Here is a 23,703-nt window from a genome sequence, read left to right as displayed (position 1 = left end):
ATATAAAGTAACAAATTGGCACAAATAAAAACATAAGAACAAACGTCAATATTATTTTGGCTTGGCAAAAAGGACAGTTTGTGTGGTTAAGGATAATCCTTCAATAAAACAGCACACACTCATGCTATTAGACATACGATTAGTTTTCAAAAGTTCAGTAGCTTCATATTAGAGAGGGGAAAGAAAACTAACATGAGAATGGATGCACAGAGGTCACAGGTTCCAATTTTCAGGCTTGCAGGGTGCGAGTTTTTTTTTTTTTTTCCCCCGAGGGAAAACATCATTTTTATTTGTTCGAAAAACATACTTCAGTATGCTGGAGTCTCATTTTCCAGGCTTGTAGTTATTTGCCTTTGAATCTTTTTTTTTTCCATACTAAAATATATTATCGTATTAATACAAACTACAGTATTGTACACTACATAGTGTAATAAATAACCATAAAGAAATATAAAAAATAAGACACATAAATATAAAAGTTCTCTATAACTAAACAGACATACCCATCTCCTTGGCGGTGGGGATAATACTGCCATTGCTGAAAACATACAGTACACACACTGAAACAGAACATAAAACAACATAAGAGACAAAAAAATAATACTGACAGGTAAAAACATGGTTGAATTTAACTCCTGGGATTCATATTTGCCTACATTTTGTTACCTGAAGAGACATCTGAGCATTTCATGGTGTGTTAAACAAGTGCACTGAATAAGCTTTGAGAAGGCAGGACACAGGTAACAGTTAGAAATCATACTTCGTTATCATCCGTTTGAGCACATGTGCATTGTGACTCTTTCAACTGCTCAGATAAGAACTAAAAGCAACTTCTCTAAAATCTAAGCCTACATGAGTACGTGGTAGGCTGAGCTCTACTCTCTCAGGTGTGGTAGCGAGCCAAAGTCAACAGTATTCCGGCGCGTTGGTTGATCTGGGACCCGGCAATACCTGATCGTAGCTGCTAAGCTTCAACAGCAATATTCAATGGCACTTTTGATATGCATGTTCCTCTTTTTTAGCTTGATTTTTTTTTGCATATGGCTCGATGCTGGGGGGGCAGGCATAGGGAGGGCCAGTTTTCTACATGCCCTTTCTGCTTGCTCTGAACTTTTGCAATAGTTTGACATTTTGGAAAATATACTTACTTGCTTTCTAGTCAACATGATCTCACAGAAATGCGTGAAATCACCACAACCTCTGAACATTGCATTACGGGTGGTGGTAGATAATGTGTTAAATAACGTCATGGCACGGTTGTGTTTAGGCATCCCAAAACGATCCATGTTTTTGTTTTAAATAACTCTGTTTGTTATATACGGGACGTAAGGACAATGTAAAATGTGCAGTCACGTATCATAATGTGACATAACTACCTAAAGGATGTTAGTAAGTTAAATGAAGTCGAAATTTACTTTTAGTTTACACATGAAACTCCAACGCTGGTCTCCTGGATGAAAGTCCAGTGTTTGTTTGACCCTTCCACCACCACGTGGACTTTCTCCCTGATGTGCTACCTATGGGGTCTTAACATTAGCTACTTCCCATTGCGTGTTGTCGTTGAACCAGGGACTTTGAGTGTCCACCATGACAAGGGAAGCCTAAGTGCCGACACGTATTTCATGCCACCACCACAAAATTCCTGTATTCAGAGGTCGTGATCATTTAACGTATTTTTGTGACACCAGCGATCGGCTATCACTGCTGTATCTGTCCGGTAAATATTGAGCTTCAGGCTGGAGATGATTAGCCTAGTGTAGCATAAATATTAGACACAGAGGAAAACAGCTAGCCTGGTTCTGTGTGGAAGTCACAAATAGTCCGGCATACATTACTGCCACCTGCTGGACTGGAGTGTGGAGCAGTAGGTAAGCAGGAAATAACTGCTAGCATTAGCAGCTTTAGATTTAGATTTAGCTAGCTGTTTCCCTCCAGGGATGCTGCTCAGCCTTGCTTCAAATTTTTTTCCAGTGGCCACTCGCGGTACTGCAGCCAACAAATCCAATGCAAAAAGCTTTTTTCTCCATAGACCACCAATATAAAAGAGACGTCTGTAAAACTGTTGACAGGAACCTTGAACTGCGAACTTTTTCTATGATAATTTTTTGATAAATGGAGGATTTATTTTGTTAAACTTCCCTCGAGACGATAAAGGTGGTTTAAAAATCTAATAATTCCTCCTTGGTTTACCCCTGTTTCGTTCCTCATGCTAACATAAGATAATCTAAGATAACCTAGCTTAGCTTAGCTGTATATTTAGCGGACAGATTTGTAGCGTCAATACTCTCACCAAGAAAAGTACCAAGCATATTTTCTAAAATGTCAAACTGTTACTCTGAAACACTGATTAGTAAAAGAAACTTGACAATGAGTTCAAAAGTCTAAAAGGAAGTAACTGACTCAAAAGACCCATCCACTCTCCTTTGTTTTCCTTCTTAAGGCTCATAATCCAATCGAAAAGAAACGTAATGCTAACATCTGCTAGCGTGATGGCGTGGTATATCTAGTGCGGTAATACTGAAGGGTAGACAACACAACTCAACTGCTCAATCCAAAGGTAAACCAAGCCACTTGTAGTGCACAGGATTTTTCTTATTTTCCTTCCAACTTAATAAAATACTGACTTTTTTTGTTCATTGGCAATAAAAAGGTATAGAAATATCTCCCAACTGTACAGCTTTTTAAAGGTTAAAATATGAGTGATAAAATTAGTAACACTGATAAAAAGAAATGACCCAAGGTGTTTTAGTAATAAAACATTATCTAAAACGTGTCGGCTCTAGCTTCCAAAGTCTGTATAATGCATTTCCTTCGTTTGTTAAAATTTGTGTTCGTCTTCATCTTTTTCTTTACAAATTGATTTTTCTAACAGTGAGAAATCGTTCTCCTGCGGAAAAGTCACTAGTATTTTTTCAGGCACACCTGGATTTCTACACAGTAGTGAACTGAAACAAACTGTCAGAGTGACCAGACATCATCTCCTGCATTCTTCCTCTGCGCGGGGAGAGGAGGAATCTGATTGTGTCTCATGGAGGAGTCTGATTCCTCTCTCAGTCAGTATCTCCTTCCTCCTGCGGCGTCTGGTTCTGCTCCCCAGAAACCGTGTTCCTGTCTGTTTCGCCTCCGCTCTCCTCTGTGACCTCCCCGTCTGCTTTCCCCTCTTCCGTCACCCCTTCGTCTGCATCCATTGCCTCTTCTTCCCCCATCTTGACTTCCTCCTCTTCCTGAATGCTCCCGAGCACCTCCTCCTGCCTTGTGTCAGCCTCCGTGTCTACCTCCATCTCTGTCTTCTCCTCCTCTCCTCCTACCTCCACCAATACTCTCTCTATCTCCTTGTCATTCCTCTCTTCCTCCTCCTCCTCATCCCCTCCTTCGTCCCCTATCTGCACCACCTGGATGTCATCCATGTCCACCACACCGTCCTCCTCCTCCTCTTCTTCGCTCTCCTCGTCCTCTCTGGTGCTGCTCCCTCGCTCGTCCAAGTCCAGCTGGGAGTTGGCCAGAAGCTGCTGCACTCGACTCAGGGCCTCCATCTCGGCCTGCGCCTCGCTGTCCTCCTCGGGGCTCTCCCGGCCTCCGCCTTGGCTCTGCGTCTCCTTCTTGCAGTAGGAATAGCGATGGTTCATGTGCTGGGAGTAGGAGCCTGAGTGCGAGAAGCGCTTGCCGCACTTATCGCACTGGTACGGCTTCTCCCCCGAGTGCAGGCGCATGTGTTCGATCAAGTGGTGTTTGTGTTTGAAGGCCTTGCTGCAGATGCCGCACTCGTGAGGCCGCTTCCCTGCGGAGAGAGAGAAAATAAATACGAATCAACATTGCTGTTTAAGAAAAATTGAAATGCTGTTGAGTAAAACGGCGCAGACATGGGAGGAAAACAACAAACACTTGCACAACAGTGCAAACGCAGTGAATCCCCCCACATTGTTGCGTGAAAGGTTGAGAGGCCCGTAACAGCATCTATCATCAATGTATCCAAGGAGAACATTTCAAAACAATACAACAAAATCACAACAATTGTGCTCGCAAACCTTCAAGGAAACTTTATCCAGGCAGGGAGCAGCTAGTTTCACCTAGGATGAGGTCATTTGGAGCTGAAAACTGTGGTTGGACGCCAGGTATCAGAGTAATAAAGCAAAAAAAAAAAACTAAAACGCCTCTGAGAGCGCTGACCTGTACTTGGCCACGGAATCATCATCTTAGCGCAATCCAAATCACTACCAGAGCTCGCCTCTTGCAACATTTGGTGCTTCACATGAGAAGCTGGCAGTGCAGGGGTGGGGAGTTGGCGGAAAGAAATTCTCAGACCTCTTCTGTGCATGTTGAGTAATACCTGCTGGAATGGAGGTGTCCACCCTGCTTTACGCTGTAGCTCAAAATCCCCCTTCACTCGCATTCTGACTCATCTTTCCCTAGACCCGTCAGTGAGTGGTGGTGAGACAAGTTCCGGTTCTGCGCCTTTTTTTTTTTTTTACTCAGAGCCCATCTGTGATTTTTGGCTGTGTTCGGGTGTAGGCCTGGGAAACACATGGGAGGTTGTATCTACCTGTGTGTTCGTATTTGTGTCTCAGCAGCGAGCTGCTCTTCTGGAAGATCTTGTCGCACAGGTCGCAGGCGTACATGCCGCTGTCCGTCTTCTTCATCTTCTTCCTCGGTGGGCCCGAATCGGAGTCGTTCTGCTCCTCCACGGTGGACACACCCTCTGAGCCTGTGTCCTGCTTCTCCTCCTGGAGAATATGAAATCACACATGGTTGAATTTCAAAATGTTTGACAATGAGTGACTCAGAAAAGTACCACTGCTGCTGAACAACTTGTGTGAGTGCTTTGCAGGAAATAATGTCGTGTCATATCCCGCTCATAGCTGTTGTGAAAGCAAAATCACGCACAGCTCTAAGGTTATGTGTGAGCAATCTTTTCCTTGGCCTGGAACATAACGATGCTGTTCACTTATGAGCACACCTACAGTGTTCTCTTGTCCCTGTGCTGGTAAAACTCATCTACTGATGCAGTGGAGGAGGATGTGGGGCAATCTTAAGGAGAAGATATATACACAGAGCCCTTTTTTAACAAGGCAGGTCTATGCCAATCCACTTAACACGAAAGTATAATACAACAACAATAAATCAATGAGGCAGGCAGAGGTGTGCCGTTTAAACAGATTCCAGCAGATCAATAGGGGCTCTGCAGTAAAGTGCAGCCTCATGTCCTCTGGGTGACAGCCCAGGAAGATCACTCATACACCCACAGAGATCTACATCCATCATTACGGGCCCATTAGGTGTCTGCACAATGAAGAACTATTAAGGGCTATCATTTTTACAACGAGCTGAATTCTGACATTTCTATATATGACTTATTGATTACATTTTGGATGGATTCACACTATCTATCATGTTCCGGTGGTTTTGAACAATAAGAAGTAATGATCTGGACTCAAGGGTTTGACTGATCGCTCTAAAAAGAGAAAAGCCAAGTTGATTCCGACCCACTTGCTCCTCAAAATGGCCTCCGGATTAGACTCTGAATTCTTTCCTGCACTGTCAGTAAATCCATTGTTTCAGAGTTTCAGAGTCAAACCTGTTTGCTGTGGCTGACCTGACGAGGTCAACACTCCAGCAACACTGGTAGAGAGAACAGTTTTATTGTAGGACCTGTGCCAAAGAAACTAGAGGAACAAAAACTAACTCTAAAATGTTGATGGTAATAAAACCTTGAACATTTAAAAATAACTTCCTCCCTTACAGCTATTGCTTTAGACGGGGGCAGCAGCAAAAAGTATTTTAGCCACCTAAAAAAAAGTCCAATCTGAAATAATCAATACCAGTTTACGTGTACAATATATTTGGAATATTTTCACTGCATTATCTTGCCATGACACAGTGATTTCCAATGGGGAAATTAAGCCGTTACATTGTTCTCTTCAAAGCCAGACTACATTGAGAAAAACAATAATTTAACATCATCACTGAATGCAGGAGCTGCTGGTCTACTGCTGCCTCGATCGTTTGTGTTACTGTGTGACTGCATTTTCAAAGGATTAATTGGAATCATCAAAGTCACACAATAACACAAACACACTAAGTGATTGACGCAGTGGTGCACCAGCATCTCCCGTGTTTAGCGAGCTAAAATGACTGCTTTTTGCACAGAGTCTGGTGGCTTTGACGAGAGCACAGATGGGGCACCGATGCTGTTAACGACTTCCCCGTTGGAAAGGGCTGTCTGCAGCAAGGTAGGGAAGTTTGAGTATTCTTGATATAGCACACCCTTCAGCTGAAATAGTTTTTTTCAGCGGAGACTTTTTTAGGTGGCTAAAATGCGGCCTCCGTCCACAGCAGTACATTGATTAGCTTCTGTGGCAGTACTCCTGCCTGCTTCTCTAAACTGGGGGCGTACAAACTGCCATCTACTGTATGTAATACACTGACTGAAAAGGTAGAGGTGTTAGTAGGAGGCTTTTGTTACCTCTGGAAAGAGCCTGGTCAGCTGTTTCCCCCTGTTCCAGTCTTTGTGCTAAGCTAAGCTAAATGGCTACTGGCTGTAGCTTGATATTTAGCATACAGATATGAGAGTAGCATCAATCTTCTCATCTAACTCTCGGCAAGAACTCAAATATTTCCCAACATGCTAAACTATACTTTTAATAAATAGAGTAAAGCTCAACTGTGGGACATAAATAACTGCACACCTTCACTCCGTTGAGGTGGATGGTTTCCTGCGTCTCGGTCCCTGCAGGGCTGTTTGCTGTAGTGGTATAGGTGTAAGCCAGCTGGGGGATCAGGATAGTCTGTTTGTTGTTAGTGGCTAGTGCCCTTAGGCATTGCATTGTGGTCACAATGTCGAGGGGTTTGGCACTTGGCTGGCTGGGGTACAGTGCGATGGGGCTGGCGCCCATGGCTGAGAGTGGCGACGCCTCTTTCTTTGTGCAAGTTAAGTTTAGGGGTTCGTCCACATTGGTAGAGCCAGAGGGAGGGGAGGGGTAAACGCAGGCTTTTGTCACCTCTCTCTCTGCTTCCTCTCTGGCGGGCTTTGGCAGCGACAGGTCTAGGGGTCCCTCAGTGCTCTGGGGAGGCTGGGCTGGGACAGGACCGCCAGCTGTCAGGTTTAGTGGTGAGGGAGAGGCCGGCGAGCTGTGAGTGCCGTTGACCTCAGCTGGGGTGGCTTCTGTAGGGCTGTCCTGGGTCACAGAAGGGCTCATGATGGCCGTGTCCTTCCCAGGGACCAGAGACACCACACTGTTAGCTTCACAGGTGTCCTCTTCCTCTGAGGGAGGTGTTGGGGCACCCAGTGATATCTGACCCTCCTGCATTTTGTCAAACCACTTCTTAACCACATGGATCGGCAGGCTGACTGAGTCAGAGATCTTGGCCAGCTCGTCCTTGGTGGGCTCTGCGTTTAAGGCAAAGTAGGCCTTGAGCAGGGACAAAAGGTTCTTGGGCTGGTTACAGAGTCCTCCCTCTGACAGCAAGGCAGCAACAGCAGACTCAGACTTATCCAGGCCTGCTCCGTTCAGCCTGAGACCATCCTTCTTGCAGTGCTTGAGGGCATGGAGTGCTTCCAGCCCACCGGGACAGTTATCACACAGGAGACAAGTTTTAGTGGTCTTTTCCTCTTTATCTTTAGTCTGATTGGGCCTGGTGCCTCTGACGGTGAGATCTTCTGGGAGTTTCTGGGACTTGAAGGTGTCAGTGGTGGTCTGACCTGGTGAGGCCGGCTCAGGCTCTTTCTTCAGGTTATGAGCTGTGAGCTGGCCCTGGTTGGGGTCCAAACTATAGTTTATAATGATTTTTGCATTTCCATCCTGACCCACAATAGGCAGACTGATGGCTGAGATGAGTTGCTGCTGTGCGGGATGGAGCATTCCAGTGGTTAACCCCGAGTTCACCTGCCCCTGGCCTTTGGCATTGCTTTCCAGCACTTGGCGGATGACGTTACCGTCCACCGCCACTTTGAGAGCATTCTGCAGGTCTGTCAGGTTGATGCTGATGGGCGACACCAGCCCCACAGTGGGCAGGACCACGGCCTGCACTGTGCCCTGCAGAGGAGCTGCAGCGCCTCCGTTGAAAACCCCACCGTTCATGGCGGCCATAGCTGGGGATGTTATCACCGTGGGCTTGTAATCGTAGTCCACGGGCTCAGTTTTGATCTGATTGAGCGGCAGCTGCTCCTGCAGGGGCTTGCTGTGCTCCAGCTTCTCCCTAATCTGGGTGTGGAGGACTGAGGGAGGCGTGGGCAGCACAGGTGATGGACCCTGGGTCTGGGTTTTGGCGTTCCCCAAGCGTGGTCGGCCGTTTACTGAGATGACGCTGATGCACTTCTTACTGCTGATGTGGGAGCTGTATGAGCCTGAGTGGGAGAAGCGCTTCTTGCAGTTGGAGCACTCATAGGGTTTCTCTCCTGAATAAAACCACAATGTGTATAGCAGAGAGAGAAAGGAAGAGAGGCAGGGGGGGAGAGAAACAGATTTCCATTAGTGAATGAAGCTAAATGAGCAAGCTAGGCTATGAGCAGTACGGTAGGAAAAAGCTCTAATGCATTTCAATGATGCTTAAACGCTGATGTAATGGCACCATTGGGAAATGCCCTTCTCTAATTGCTGTCCCATAATGCCAAAAGAAACACAATTATGGCACATTAAGGAAGAGCACACAATAGACTGAAACACAATGATGGATATCTAAACACAGGGAATTGGCAAAAACATAAATAAAACATAAATATTGGTTCAATGGACAGACACTGAAACATCTGTGGCCAGCAGAGAATCACGGCATACAGTAGGCCAGCTCACGTGCACACACACCCATACACACACACACACAGAATGCTACCATGGTGACGGGGGGGTTGTCCACTCACCGCTGTGGATGCGTAGGTGCTCCTTCAGATGGTGCTTGTATTTAAATGCTTTGCCACATTCAGTGCACTTGAATTTACGATTGCCTCCGGATTGTGCGATGTGTCTCTGTCAGACGTGGGGGGGGGGGGGAGAGGGGACATTCAGTGCGGCACACAATGAAAACACAACCTTTGAACTGCTGCTAATTCATGTCACAATGTCATTAATCAATCGAGGGCAAAAGTTCATGTTTATTTATCGTGTTTGGAAGCGAGCCGCCGAAGAAACGGGACTCAGAATGAGAGTTTGCATAATTCAGAATCACTTTGTCAGTGCGTAATTACTTCAGAGCTACAGAAGTAGAGTGACACTGAAAGTGATCACGAGCAATCCAACTGCACTGATTATTTGTGTAGACTGATATATTTTACATATTTAATATTAAATTGAAGCAGAGAATATCTGTCATACAAAAAATATGAATATATAAAATGACTGGTTTGAGTCAGTGCTGCAACATTACTACCAGAGTAAGTAGTATGCTCTTGAAACAGGAATCAAGGAAAAAATAAAACCAAAATATCTCCCCTGCATTTTCACTCGCAGCCTCAAACATTATGAGCAGAAACACTAAATCAAACAGGACGTTATAGGAGTTTGTCGGCCACTTTTTACCTGATCCCGTCCGCCTTTGTGGACCGTCATATGCCTCTCCAGCTGGGCACGGTATGCGAAGCTGTAGCTGCACTCGGGGCAGTTGAAGCTCTCTTCAGTCTTCTCGTGCCGGTACTTGATGTGCTCCTTCAGGGAGCTGTAACGCTTGTAGCCACGCGCGCAGTACGGGCAGGTGAGCAGCTGAGAGAAGGAATCAGGAGTTCCTGGGTGGGTGAAAGAAAGCACAAGAGGAGAGTGTTTTAATGACATATGTGAGAGTGAGGGGGTGGAGGTAGAGAAGAGGGGGTTAAAAACACATGGTCAGTAGGGAGGGCTCTTTGATGTTACACAAGGTCTGCCACAGTCACACTCCTCTGCTAGTTCACCAATCACTGAGAGATCCCCCCCCACAGGTAAACAGCCCCCAGGTAACCAAATGGATAAAAGCTGATTAGTGATCCATACTAACACCTTCCTGCCTTTATAAAAATAGCATGCTGGGTTGCCAGTGCGGGACTGGAGTTTATTTTTGCTTTGTACTGACACAAAGCCCGGCGATTATAGCTTTCACATGCCTGAAACTCAATGATTTGATTGCGTATTGTGCATTTGGAACGTTTCAAAAACACCCACGCATGTAAGAAAAAGTGAGCTCTGTAAACAACCGCTGCCTGCCGAGATCCAACAGAGGGTCTCAGTTGGCCGGCTCCCACACAGGTAAAGCATTACTTCGTTAACAGGTGATGTATTAAGTTCCCCCGCGGGACAGGTGAGGGCCTCAGGATGGGAATGCACACACATTATCGCTCAGGTAGCTGTGAGTCACGGCTTGCACAGACGTGACAAATTTGCTCAGGTGTTGCTGTTTCTCTTCCTCCCCTCTCCCTCCGGCGCTCCCCTCCTCCCTCGCTCCCCCCCCCCCCGCCCCCCCCCGTGGCAGCAGGTAAAAGCCAAAAGCCCGGGAGCAATAAAAGCCCCCGTGTGCTGCACTTAACAAATAGCGGTGTGTGTAATGATGTCGGAGAGTGGCGTTAATGGGGTGGAGTTAACACCTAAGGTGAGACAGGGAGCAGGTAGATCCATCCCCAGGGGGCGAGTAATTACTGGTTAGGTGCAGTAATAGTGTGAGAGCTCAGCGACTGGGAGCTCTCGAGTGGAAATAGCAGTGTGTGTTTTAGTGTGTGTGTGTGTGTGTGGCACACTACACCTTGCTTGTGTGCACTACTAATAGAGATATGAATGACATTTAAAGCAATCAATGCACAAAGGACATTATGTATTTCAGGAGAGGGATGTGTACACAGAAATGATCTTGTTAAGAGTGTTTTTATGTGTAACATGAAGGGACTGGCTGTGTGGTGTACCATTCTCGTCATGGACGCCAGCGTCAGGTGTGCCCTGGCGTTGAGGCTCGTCCTCCGGGGCCTCTGGGTAGATGACGGCCGTGTCTCCTTGCTGGAGCATCTCCTCCACCAGGGCGTCTGTGCTCACATCATCCTCAGCGTCTGACACACAATCCTCCTTCACTGTGAGGAGACAAACACACACTGATTAAAGTCATGCATGCAGAAAGGTATTATCGATTACCCCGTTCTCTCAAGACGTACATGTTCTTCTGTCAGCGTTGGCTGCACATATGAAACCTTAACCTTTTGTATATGAAATGTGATAATCCAATAATGTCACGGTGAGTGTCATTGTAGCTGAACCGGATCCTACAGTCCGAGCCCTTGATCATGACATGTTCACCAGCCTGGAATGAGGCATGCGGCGCCAGAGAGAAAAAAAAACAAACATCCTGAATGCTGCTGTTCACAATAGGATGCGAAAACTAATTAGCATCAAAGGCCACGGGCTACTGTATGAGCATCAAGCTCTTTGTAAGAACTGAATGGCAACCCTCTATTTACAATGTTAGGTAAGGTACTTGTTGAGACTGGGACTGATAATTAGGTGATGAATCTTGTCCTGATGTATTGCGGCGTGTAGATATCACACAGGAACGGATGCATGTACACACACAGGCTAACACACACACACACACACACCATGCTCGGCTCTCTGGAGAGGCTTGGCCTTCAGACTGTGCTTAATATCCCAGCAAATGAGAGTCTGCATGTGGGAGCCGCGCGCGTTCTTCCTCCACATCACATGAGCCCGGCTAGCTAGTCTAACGAGCACTAATTACCACGCTGCGGCTTATAGGAAGTGTAACCTGAGGATGGAGTTTAGGTGCACAAAAGCTTCCTTCCCTCTTCCCATCTCTGCTCTCCCAGAGCTTCCTGAAGTGGATACCGGAACCAAGTATAGTGTGTCGGCGATTAAACCGAGCATTATTCCTCTATGGATATGTTAGTGTGCCTATGTGTATCATTACAGGGAATAATTACCAGGGTGAGCTATCAGCTAAAAGCAAAGTTAGGCTACTGTGGATGCTGCGCTGGTGTTTACTGGGCAGATGTTTTACCGACTGATTTAAGCACTTCTCCAGCTTAGAGGAGATTTGAGGATTGTGCTTTGTGAATTGTGTGTGTGCTGAAGGACGGGGCCAGCTGTGTTCTCCTCGGAGATGGGAACAGGTGTAGCGCTTCATGACTCACCGACGCACAGTGAATACCAGTACTCTTACTCTGGCTTCCTCTGGTGCACCTTAACAAAGCCGTGAAACAATCCGAGCGCAGTCATTTGTTGCTAGGGTTATTAAAGACCGTTTGCAGAAACCGCCCGCCCCGTTAAAAACCCCAGAGGTAGCAGATAACACAGAGAAACAGGCCGTGTGTTGATGAACATGTGTGTGTATGTAAAGCAGAAGCCAACAGCAGGTGCTGAGAAAGTGGAATTGTGAGATTCTCATCATAAAGTGGAGGGTCAGGAAGACTTTAGGGGCTGCTAACCCCCACATATCACACGGCGTGTCTCCCATGACCAACAACACCCCCTCACATGTTTGCTACATTTCTTCATCTTAAAGAAATAGTTCAACATTCTGGGAAATACGCCCACCATTGATTTTAATGAACTGTCTTATATTTGTCATTGTCCTGTGGGCTGTTGAGAAGACAGGCCACATCCACACTCATTTTAAAACTGCATTTTAAAACAAAAACAATCTCTGTACACACAAGTGTTTTAGCGCCTTTTCAGAATTGATCTCCATCACACACACTGGGCATGTGTGCGCTGATGTAAACAGGAAGCAGATTGTCTGCACTGGTTTGTTGCTTAGTTACAGAAAATACTACAAAGATGGTGAAAAGCAAGACCAGACATGTCTTTGCTTGGACCGACAACAAGATGGAACTGTTACTGGCAGTAACACCTAAGTACAAGGTGGTGAAGGAGGTGGAAAACAGACTGGGAGTCATAAGAAAGCAAATATGGTGACGTATCAGAGCGTATCCATCACCGGAGGAATCTAAAATCTGAAAGAAGTACCCAGAGATGGGACCAAATCATTGTTTCGCAAGTCCCAAGTCCTAAACTTTAATTTTCGAGTCCTCAACAAGTCATAATGTGCTCTTCCTGAAATATAATGCCATGCTAACAACAGTGTAACAATATATTACATTTACAATAATCATTAATGCTTTTTAAAATTTGTACTCATTTATTAAAACAAGTTAGCTTAGCATTAGCTCGTAGCTAAGTATGCTAATTAGCCTCGATTTACAGTTTTACGTGCAACCTCAAATGTTGAACGAAGCTGGAAGTTGTTGCGTCTTAATCCGTAATTTTTTAGCTACATATTTTACATGCTGCAATCTGTGTTTGTCGACACCCGTGTAGTTTTTGAACGCAAACAAAATGATCTTTGGTCTCATTTTTTGGCGCTGTTACTCGCTCACCTTTTTTCCCCTTTAAGGGCGGTGGCCTTGTGGGTAACCTGTGAGTGTGTGACATGTGCTTCATTGTGTGTGTGGAGGGCAGCAGCTCTCTCGGGGCGTCATGGTGAAGACGCTTGCAGCAAATAGTGATGAAAGCAGTAGAGTTAAGTGTTGAGATGAGCTCAGGGCTTCTTTTAAATCTCATGAGACGGCCATGTTTGTTGTTCTGCGGTGAAAACTGCAATAAAGCCATTGTTAGTGAACAGGCACCCGAATGCCACGCCATCCTTTCTTCTGCAGAGTGGTCCGGACCGCTAGAAGCTAGCTACCACCTAATGACAGGCCAAGCTAAAGTTATGGTTAATAAGCCAGCGTGGTCCCAACTATGGCTCAGAGCTGGTAGCTGTCACTGAGAGATGGTTCTCTCCTGCAACTTGATTGGTTCAGGCAAAACAGAAATGGAGGATTAAGTGTTTATGTTAGTTGATTCAGGAAACATAGCATATTTGGGCTTGTGGAAGGGTTTCAAGTATTTTTTAGTCAAAAATCTTCGAGATCAGGTGAAGTCCGAGTTGTTGATGTTCAAGTCTAAGTTGAACTGCAACTCTTTTTTGAATTTGTAAATTCAAGCCTACAGTAATCAAACTTGTGACTTCAGTCTGACTCGAGTCCGAGTCACGTAACTCAAGTCCACACCTCTGGGAGCACCCACAAAACATGGGTAAAATCCCAAAAGGTATGTCGTTCTAGCTTTAATGTTTTGGCTCGGTTCGTTGTGACTGATAAGATCCAATCAGGAAGTGAACGTGGGTGTCTGTGTCATCACTTCCAAACGTCTGTGTTTCCACACTCCAAACAAAAACACAACCCAGCAGTTTTCAAACCAAGACTGGGTGAGTAGAGTTTGAAAGGTCTCCATTTTAGGGGTTCCAAAATGCTGCAGTAGTGCAGATGCTAGGCATAAACATAGCAAGACATATTAGTGTGGCTGTGGCCAAACAGTGTTGCATGTGTGAAAGTGCTGATCTGACTGTGTTTAGCTCCCTTTCACTGCTCAAAGGAAGCATCCAAACACCCCAACACACCTCTAGGCTACTAAATGTTGAGCCTATGTGTGAAGTAGAGTCCCAGTCGGGGTTTGTGCTGCAAAGGTATGACAAGCGGTTGTTTTCACTCCTTGTGTGTGTGTGTGTGTATGTCTGCTCTTTGTTAAGTACAGAGCGAGGCCAGAAGGGTTCACAGCCTGGCTGAGGCGGCTCCGTGTTATCAGGCTGCTCCCCTGACATGAAACATCACACAGGCCATTTATGTGCTGACGCAGGGATGTGAATGCACCACTGCACACGTGGAAAATCAGTTCAAAAACCCCAGAACGACGGCCCCGTGAGGTTGTAGCAGGACATTGTGCTGCAGCTCTGATGTAAAAAAAAGTCGATCTTCTTTATTTGTTTTACAGTGTAACCTAGCTATAGAACGTTTTCGAACAAAATCACCAGACCACCCACTCTGTCCTCCTCTCTTTCCCTCGCTCCTTTCTCATCCTCCTCTGCCTACATCTCTGCAACATGATACAGCCGTATCCCATGATGCATTTCCTGCCCTGGCCAACCTTTGCCCCCACCACTTCCTGTAGATGTGCATCCAGACTCGTTTGTAGATTCTATCTCGGATGGGAGAGACATATCAGTGATAAGGATTCGCACAAACAGCTCAAATATTCCACAATCATTAGTAAAGCTGTTCCACTTTATCTCCCATCAACAGGAGGTTAGATGGAGGATGCATGTGAGGTATTTCCAAATTCAGGATGATTTGCTTATCCTTGGCTTAGCGCTATCAAACATTTGTGCTGTGTGTCTCCACTGGACAATCCTCCCAGCTCTCTGGAGAGTCTCCCTTTCCTGTCCAGAGGGGTGGCTCACTTTCAACATCACGCGGTGACATAAGGCACGCAGGAATGTAGGTGTTCCTGTGTGTCCACGCTGATCCAAACGGATCTGTGACCAATTCTAAGAAACATCAAATATCATCACTGCATGTCAGGCCAACAGTGAGGAAATACTAAGTGTCGTTGTGCGTGAGAGCCGTGCAGCTTCACTGCAGCACCCCACAAGTGCACCCAACACACTTCACTAACAACCAGCTCATCTTCCAGTAGCCTTAGACTGTATTTCCATGCAATTAAACCCAGCCTTTCGCTGTCATTAAGTGCCATTGCAACCTCACAATATCAAAGCTCTCCATGTCCACCCTGCCCATTCTCTGAGATGTAATCATGCTCTACAACTCATCAAATATAAAGGACAAGCCCTCCCAGGTCAACACTCTCTTTACCTTTTGATCCCCTGGAGTTAGTCAGCCTGTTCTTAGAGGAAAACAGGCAGCAGTTTACTGCACCGACACTGGGCTGCTCCACCACTACATAATCATTTAGGAGTGAATGAGTAATGACAGCGAGCAGGGTGCCCATGATACCATATAATCAAGAGGAATGATTCAGAACAAGAGAAACAGTGAGAGAGAGAACGGGAGTGTAAAAAGGGAAAAGGAGGGGAGGAAAGGAGAGACAGCAACGCACTGAAAAACCACCTTTTGGTTTTGGAGCGCGGCAGTCTCAGGAGAAGGGGTGTCAAGGTTTTAATTTGAAGCAAACTGGGCGACGCTGAAGAGAAGATTAGTGGGTGGTGGTCACTTTTCAAAGCTGCACCAGAGACTCCTCTGTTCTCAGGAGTGAAAGCAACAGAGGGAGGGATGAAGGGATGAGAGACGAGAGAAGAGTGTTTGTTTAAAGGACTGCGGCTTTCCCCATGTTTCATCAGTCTGATCCAGAGTGACAGCAAAGATGTTGCTTGATGTATGATATGAGGGGAGTGAGAGAGCAAGACACAGAGGTGTGTGTGTGTGTGTGTGTGTGTGTGTGTGTGCACATGAGTGAGAGCAAAAGAAAATATGCCTGATCAGGCATAACTGTGGAGCGCAGCCAGCTCACTGAGCTGTTTCAGTGTAACTCATGCTTTTGAAGTGTTTAATGTTCACGAGCCCCGGCCAAAACCAATGACATTATTCTTCCTCCAACTTTCCCTTTATGCAAGGAGGTACAGCTGGAGAGCGGTGATGAAAATGACAGCATAGTCTGGGGAATAGGTGGCTACGCTGTGCACAGGTCTGTGCTTTAAGCGTGTTTATGTGCAACTGAAACCTCGCAACTGAAACTCACCGAGCTGAAACTCCTTGGAGAGGAATTTCTAAAAATCCCTCCCTAAACTGAAAGTGATAGGTCGCTGGACATTTTCGCGTGTGCTAACTTGACCTCTTGCTAAATCAAAGCCCCCCTCGGTCTCACACATCTCTCACCCGAGAAAAATCCAGCCAAAATGTGCAAGGAGCAACACCCTAAAATAAATATTCTTGTGGCTGAATATCTAATTACATTTCACAGTGTTGCACATACTGTACTTGGCAGAGGCCCGAAACTAACAGCTTCACACACACACACACACACACACACACACACACACACACATACATAGATTTATAGGCACATACAGTGTGAGGTCAGGAGAGCAGCGCTGAGGCCTTGGGCCCAGGTTGAAACACCAACATCCTTCAGCACCTGCGATTGTTGTTTTGGAAGGGGGAGGGTGGGGGAGTGGGGAGTGATGTCAGCCCTTCCTGTGGCAGTGAGCTGCCTCTGATGTCACTTCCACATGGTTTGAGGTAAAAAGAAGTTCACGGCGGCCCCTCCAATGCCCACCAGTGCCATAAAGCTCTCCGCCGGCTCTTCGCCTGCGAGGCTATTTTCTGTGCTTGAAGGTCTCTCCCTCTGTTGGCATTGTCTTTGTTTAATATCGTGCTTCCTGCCTTAGTTGGAAGCCCAGCACGTGTAGTACCTGTTTCCTTGCACTCCGTGTTTCACAATGAGACAAAGCCTGGTGCTTAACTTTGCACAGACGTCAGCGAGACATTTCTTAACTTAGCCCGCTTCACGTCGGCTGAGGTCAAAATGAGACACCAGCAGTCGAACAGTTAATGTCGTAACAGTAAATAAAGAGGCTGCGTGACACAACTGCATTCATGTGCTGGAGGCATTTGAAGTAATGCTCTTATCCTGAGCAGATAGAAGTAAGGTTCAAAGATATTCTGCCAGCCTAACAATGGCAGGACTGACCATCAAAGTATGATGAAATAATGAAAATATACATCTTAGGAAGTCAGTTGTTCTTATACGGAAAAATCAGTCAGTGTAGTTTGGATGATGATAGCGAAAAACCTTACAGTGCCACATCTCAATAAACTGGCACTAACCTAAAGACAATTCTGGCAAACTGTGAATCAAGCGCTGTTATCCCCCACTGGCATCATTTTAAAGATTTTAAAGCAGAAAATAAGATTAAATGAGCACTTGTGCTGAACTTTTCCGCAATGCAGAAAAGTGGAACAGAGCAGGAATTGGTGTGTAGGAAGATGAGGTGTGTGTTTGCATGATTCAGCGTGTGATAATAAGAATAATAATGTGCCCTATGAGTGAGCGTGTGGTCTCACCTCCGTCCCAGCAGCGCTCCCTGGGGTGCTCCTCGTCTGGCAGGGTGCTGTCGCAGTCGGCCCCGTCCGCCAGGCTGCCTTCCTCCTCCACGATGTGCAGCTTGTCCTCATCGTCTGAGTCTGAGCCGGCCTCCACCACATTATTGTAGTTAGTCACTGCGCAAGGAGACACGGAGGATAGAGGTTAGACTGACTGCTCAGATTATGTCTATCTTTTTAATTAGTCTTTAAAGGAGAGGGAGCCGGTTACACACATTTAGTCTTTTTATCCTTGATAAAGATAATAGGAGGCGTACTGTATGTGCTTCTTGATTATGAGCACTCAATGTTAAAGGCCGTGAGTCAGAGAGGTTAAATATATGTACTATGTCATTTAAATGTCAGAACTATTAAAGGGAATGGTCGAAGGAGGAGGGGGTAACGAGCTGGAAACGCCAATTAAACAGACCACAGCCTAACTTCCATAGATGAAATGAAACTTTAAATGGGGACGGTGGGTTGTTAAAGCAGGGGGGAATAAAACAGCTTGGGCACTAACAACAGAGTGAATGGAGGGTTGTTAAAAATACTGCGACTGATGATTTGGATGTCTCGATGTGGTAAAAGTAGGGATGTCAGGTTTGGTTTATTTTGCTCTTGATAGGCTGACATCCATTAGCTGGCAACTAACAGGTTAATTTTTCAATAAAATGCAAAATGACATGAAATACAAGAGACCTTTCCTTTTAGTCCAGCGCTCCATTGACTCAGTGAGCTTCAGTGACACATTTCAGAGTGCTATCCATTCAGAGGAGGTGAGATACAAATGTTTTGTGAATTAAATGTGCTGCAATTTATTTTCTGCTGGCTCTGCTGACAGACAGCCTGTGTTAACATGCAGGAACATAATGCTCACTGCCCATCCTCTGGTCTTCACTGGTTAGCTTTGGTCGCCCTGGTCACCCTGCACTCATTTGCCATTACTGCTGGTAACAACTATAGACTGTATATAAAAATGGACGACATGACAGCTCCCCAAAAGTGAAGCCAAAACATCTTGATCGACTGGCAGCAGTATAGGTCCTAAACCCCGCCCCCTTCATGTTCTGATACGTTATTAGTCAGTGATTTGAAAAAGGTTTTGCTTGTTGTTTGCTTTCAGCGACGCTGCTCATGTTTGGCTGGACAGGTGCATGGACGGGAACTTGATTCTTGCAGACATCACTACTGCGCTGACTCTGGCTGTGAATAATGTCACCAGCACAAGATGGAAGTGGCCATATCTGGTATATTTCCGCCTAATTTTTGAGGGTAAGTGGAGACGTATTGCACATCTTTATCTACAGCCTATGGTAACGCCGTCCTGGTCGGTTGCCTCATTGTGTAAGTGGCCTCATTTTGAGCCGCAAAACCCTTTAGCCTTGTAACTAATGTGTGTTAGCACCACTGGCCGTGCTGACATTGCTAACAGTGCTAACATAGGCCAAGTTAACAATGCTAAAGGGGCTTTTCAGCTCAATATCTAAGTGCTTATTCACCATGGTGACCTTAGGGGAGACCATAAGGTGAGCACAATCAGTACTGACACAGCATGAACTGTGTCTCCACATCCGTCTAAAAATGCACAGCTCTGAATCTAGATTTTGCCATGTTGTTACCGACTTCTTGATCAGTTTGGGTCCAATTGACTGTATACATACGGATTTCAGTCGGACTAGCATGTTTAAGTGTATTTTAAAAGTCTGGATTTAGTTGGACTAACACACATAATAAAACAATTTTCTCTATGTCATGTAAATGTACTGAATGTTTCCACTGCAATGCTGTTTGGTCAAGAAGGTGGTACTAATTCTAACTGCCGAATGAGTGGCACCACCAGCTAGCTCACATCAGACCCAGATGGTGTGCCGTGCAGTCAACTAAAGAGTAGTAAATTAACCTGTAGACTGACATGCGTTTCACAGTTTTTGTTGTCATTCTCAGAAGTAAAAGTATGCAAATGAAATTTTGAGAAAAGGTATGAATCCGCAGTGAAAACAAACTCGAGGAACAATAGGCTCCGTGTTGCAGAGAAAGAGAAAATTCACACTTTGAAACTTGCAGACACACATACAGTACTAGCGTGTGAGATCATTAGATTGCAGGGCTGAAGTGGTGTGTGTGCTGTGTGGGAGTCAGTGTGACCTGGTCGGTTGTGTTATGGGCTGAAGGAGCCAGGAGACACAGAGACAGCCAGCCTACAGAGAGGGTTATTACGGGGAGTAAATTTTCCTGACCGACTGTCTGCCTCAGATGTGTGTGAGTGCGCGAGTGTGTGTTCCTGTGTCTTCTTTTCATTTCCACCCAGTTCCTCCATCTCTCAATTCCACCTGTGTTACTTCCACCCACTCTCCTTCCATTTCTCTCTCCTCCCCCCCCCCCCCCCCTCCATCCCTCTGTTCCACTGAGAGAGCTACAGATCCTCTTGGAGGCCAAATCAATTCTCCAGTGAGAGCAGCCCAGTCAGCAGAGGGCCCGGACTGCAGCACTGAAACTACCTCTCCAGCTACTTTATCTCACATCATACACACTGCACACAGCGCTTGCACATACACACACCACCTGCATTCACTCGCTGAATATGCACTGCCAGTACAAAGCACCTGAACATTTTTTTCTCCCTCTCTATCTTCACTCACCCCAACCCCACTCGCCCACCTCTTTCTGAAGTGGCTGCTAATGTTTTTTGTCGAGAGGAGGCGTATCTGGGAGAATCACGATCCTCCGTTTCAATCAATGAGAATTGTTTTGGTGAGGTCTCTCTGCATTGTGCAGGTCATTACAACCGGTTGGTATTCACACAAACTCGGCAGACGTGCAAGGGTTCAGGCTGAGGGGGAGGCGGGAGGAAGGAGTTGTGGGGGAGGAGGGATGGAAGGTGGAGGAGGAGGAGGGAGAAGCACTGTTATTTGGTGAGTCGTTCATGGGGTCAACACCGCTGTGCCACAGCTGCGAAATCCTATCAGGATTTATCAGGAGAGCTATTTCATTCTCAACCTCTTTCCTCTCTTCACACTGTTCCTCATATCTTTTTTCCTCTAATATGACGTGATCGCCACCATATTGTAGTTTTCAAAAGATAAACTCACTGGTGTTGCACATCCTTTGCAGTCCAGCCGACTGGACAATTGAAGACCTGGGAGCCACAAAGCTGGGATCCCATTCAAATAAACTGACAATTAATTGAATTTATATGACATTGTGAGACTGTATAAACTGGTCTGTTCTTGTCCCTCTCTCCCCTCTCCCTTGTCTGCTTACCACCACCTCTCTGTCCCTATCCATACCTCTCCTTTCTGTCAGAGACACTCTGCCAGGTGATGTATTGTCCGTTCAGCAGCCCAAACAGGGTGCAACACTTCATTCTGAAACAGAAGGTGCTTTAGGACGAGTCTGAGAGGCTGTTTAGGGCCACAGCCACTCAGGTGTGGAGCTGAGGTCAGCGATTACAAAGGCAACACTCTCCGCCGGCAGTGTCAAGAGAAACTGATCAAATATAAAGCTGTAGAGAGAAAATCAATGTGCTGGTGTGTGCAGACGGGAGGTGGCAACGGCCACCGGGACAATAAAAGTGGGAGCTGCAAAGTACAGCAAAGGGGGTGAGAGAAAGAGTGAAGGATGGCGGGTGGTGCTGGTGGTGTGGGGGGGTTGAACAGAGACGCTCTTCCTGTGCCAAATGGTTGGCGGTGTTGAAACAAAAATGTGTGTTCCAACAGGAGATGTAACACCTAGCATCAACAAAGGCTGCAGTCCCTTCTGGCTGACCGGCTGAGCGTTTGGACAGCTGGCCTCATTAGCGCTAACATGCTAGCACACAACAGGAGGACGACTCCTACGCAGCTGAGAGAGAAAGCATTGGTAGGTGGAGGAGGTGAAGCACTTACTTCTGAAAGTTTGCTTTCCTCCATAGGTTGCAGTGTGGTGAACACCTGAGAAAATAATAGCCTGTAACCATGGCTTTGGCTTTAAGGCAGTCCGTAACCCCTGACCAGAGATCACACCTTTACAATACCCTCCCACACACAGATGGTCTCTGGATCTGGGTAATAGGACGCAATCAATTAAAGCCCCATAGCTTCAGTATAACAAGCCTTGATTACAACTATCGTCACATTGTTGTTGTTGCTTGCCGGCTTGTCAGTGTTGCCAGATCTCGGGAGAGAAACAAGCAACCAGGGCTATGGAAACAAGCCCAGAAGAAGCGACTGGACCTGACAACCCTACGTCCTCCTGCGTGCTGACGTGGGACGTATCCCGCCTCTCATTGGCTGATGCTTTTTGTCAGTCGTGTCAGACTTCTCCAGTTTTCTAGCACGACAGATATCCAGTCCCAGTCGCAGACGAGGGGCGACTTGCTCATAGGCTTGTTTGCACATGAGGACTCGTCGTGGCAGACTATCTGCCGACTCACCTCCGACCCAAGGTGGCTCTTCTGCGACGTCAAAACCATGGTGAAAATCGTGTAATGTGAACTAGGCCGATATCTCCAACACTCTGCAACTCACACCAAAACAATTAAGGTTGATAAATAGCACTACAGGTAAGAGGAAAAATATGATATTGGAGTGAACAGTACCTTTAAGCCTTTACCTAAGAAGACCCACTGTATCCTGGTTCCAACTGTTACTGATGGTAGCAGACTAGCTCTCAGTATGTTATTTACTCTTCACCTACACGTCTTTTCAACATGCTACACACACAGGCTGTAGCTGCACTACCCCGCTAACACCTCACTAAATAACTGAAGCCAAAGCTGCTTGAATTTCTCCACCTTCACCATCAGTCGTCACCCTCTTTCCCCCTTGCAAAGTTCCCAGAGTCTATTGAAAGACAGTGCCAGACAGTTTATGTCAGCCACACTTAAATATGCCTGCTGGAGAGAGGGCTGTGTTGTTATGACACCTGCCAGGCTGTATCAATTACTGGCAAAGGAATGGGTGACTGGGTGGGTTACTCCCAAAACAGTCCCAGCGTTACCCCGTTGGAGGGGATCACCTTAGCGGGCATATCTTCACTGATCTGTCAGCACACAATATCAAGCACTATGTGTCCCTAGACGCGGGTTCATTTTGTAGATTCTGTCCTGTAATTATGTAAACTCGCTGGCGCTTATTTCAGGCTCACGCTATTTGATGCTGGCCCGATTGATGAGTAAGAGACATTAGGAACTCAAAATCACTGTGGAGTCGTGTGTGTACGACAGCAGATGGCTTGGTTTGTGCTTTCATACACTGAGGAGTGCCAGATAGGAATGGCAGTATCTCAACCTCTGTGGGAGTGAGCTATCTCTGTGCTTTGAGGCCCTCAAGGTGTGAGTGACTGGCTTAATAACTGAGCTGTACATGAGGACACAGAGAAACATATATAGCCTGTGAACAAACACATTACCATCTGAAGTGAGCTTTATCTTGATTCATTACCTATAAGGACATCTGTAAACCTATACAGGCTGACAGCACCGTGGCAGAATGTGTAGGAGGTATGTCTGGAATGTCCAACCAAAACACTTTTCCCCGTCTTAAAGAGACAGATCAAAGGGTGTGCTCTTTCCCTGCTGCTAATTTCAGCCGTCTGACTGACACATATTCTGAGGTCTGCTGTTGTTCTGCTTGTGATTAGACATATTGACTCATCACAAGCGGCAGCCACCATTTGTCTGCCCTTCTACCTCTCTTCTGTCTCTATATTTAGCCTTGGTACAGGCTCCCCTCATTGAGGTACGCCACTTATCTCATTCGGTGCTCAGGGCCAGGCAGGCAGCGGTGAAACTACCACAGGCATCCTCAAAGAGTACAGACCCTGTCGTCACAGAGTCTGCCCTTGCGGCTCCG

General features: G+C 46.2%; 1 protein-coding gene across 1 annotated transcript in view; it reads right to left on the bottom strand.

Annotated features, from left to right (window-relative positions):
• Positions 1-283: 283 nt before the first annotated feature.
• zeb1b (zinc finger E-box binding homeobox 1b) overlaps positions 284-23,703 on the bottom strand; it is a 60,674-nt gene continuing 37,254 nt past the window's right edge. The window contains exons 2-8 of the mRNA XM_033638886.2: positions 17,855-18,010; positions 10,853-11,014; positions 9,510-9,712; positions 8,855-8,960; positions 6,684-8,392; positions 4,541-4,721; positions 284-3,778 (exon numbers count right to left, since the gene is read on the bottom strand). Of these exons, the coding sequence (XP_033494777.2) occupies positions 3,051-3,778; positions 4,541-4,721; positions 6,684-8,392; positions 8,855-8,960; positions 9,510-9,712; positions 10,853-11,014; positions 17,855-18,010 (3,245 nt within the window). The 3' untranslated portion in view covers positions 284-3,050. The remainder of the gene's footprint in view (positions 3,779-4,540; positions 4,722-6,683; positions 8,393-8,854; positions 8,961-9,509; positions 9,713-10,852; positions 11,015-17,854; positions 18,011-23,703) is intronic.

The sequence above is a fragment of the Epinephelus lanceolatus genome, chromosome 20, assembly GCF_041903045.1.
Source record: "Epinephelus lanceolatus isolate andai-2023 chromosome 20, ASM4190304v1, whole genome shotgun sequence".
Taxonomy (NCBI): domain Eukaryota; kingdom Metazoa; phylum Chordata; class Actinopteri; order Perciformes; family Serranidae; genus Epinephelus; species Epinephelus lanceolatus.
This window is presented reverse-complemented; position numbering and strand designations above follow the sequence as displayed.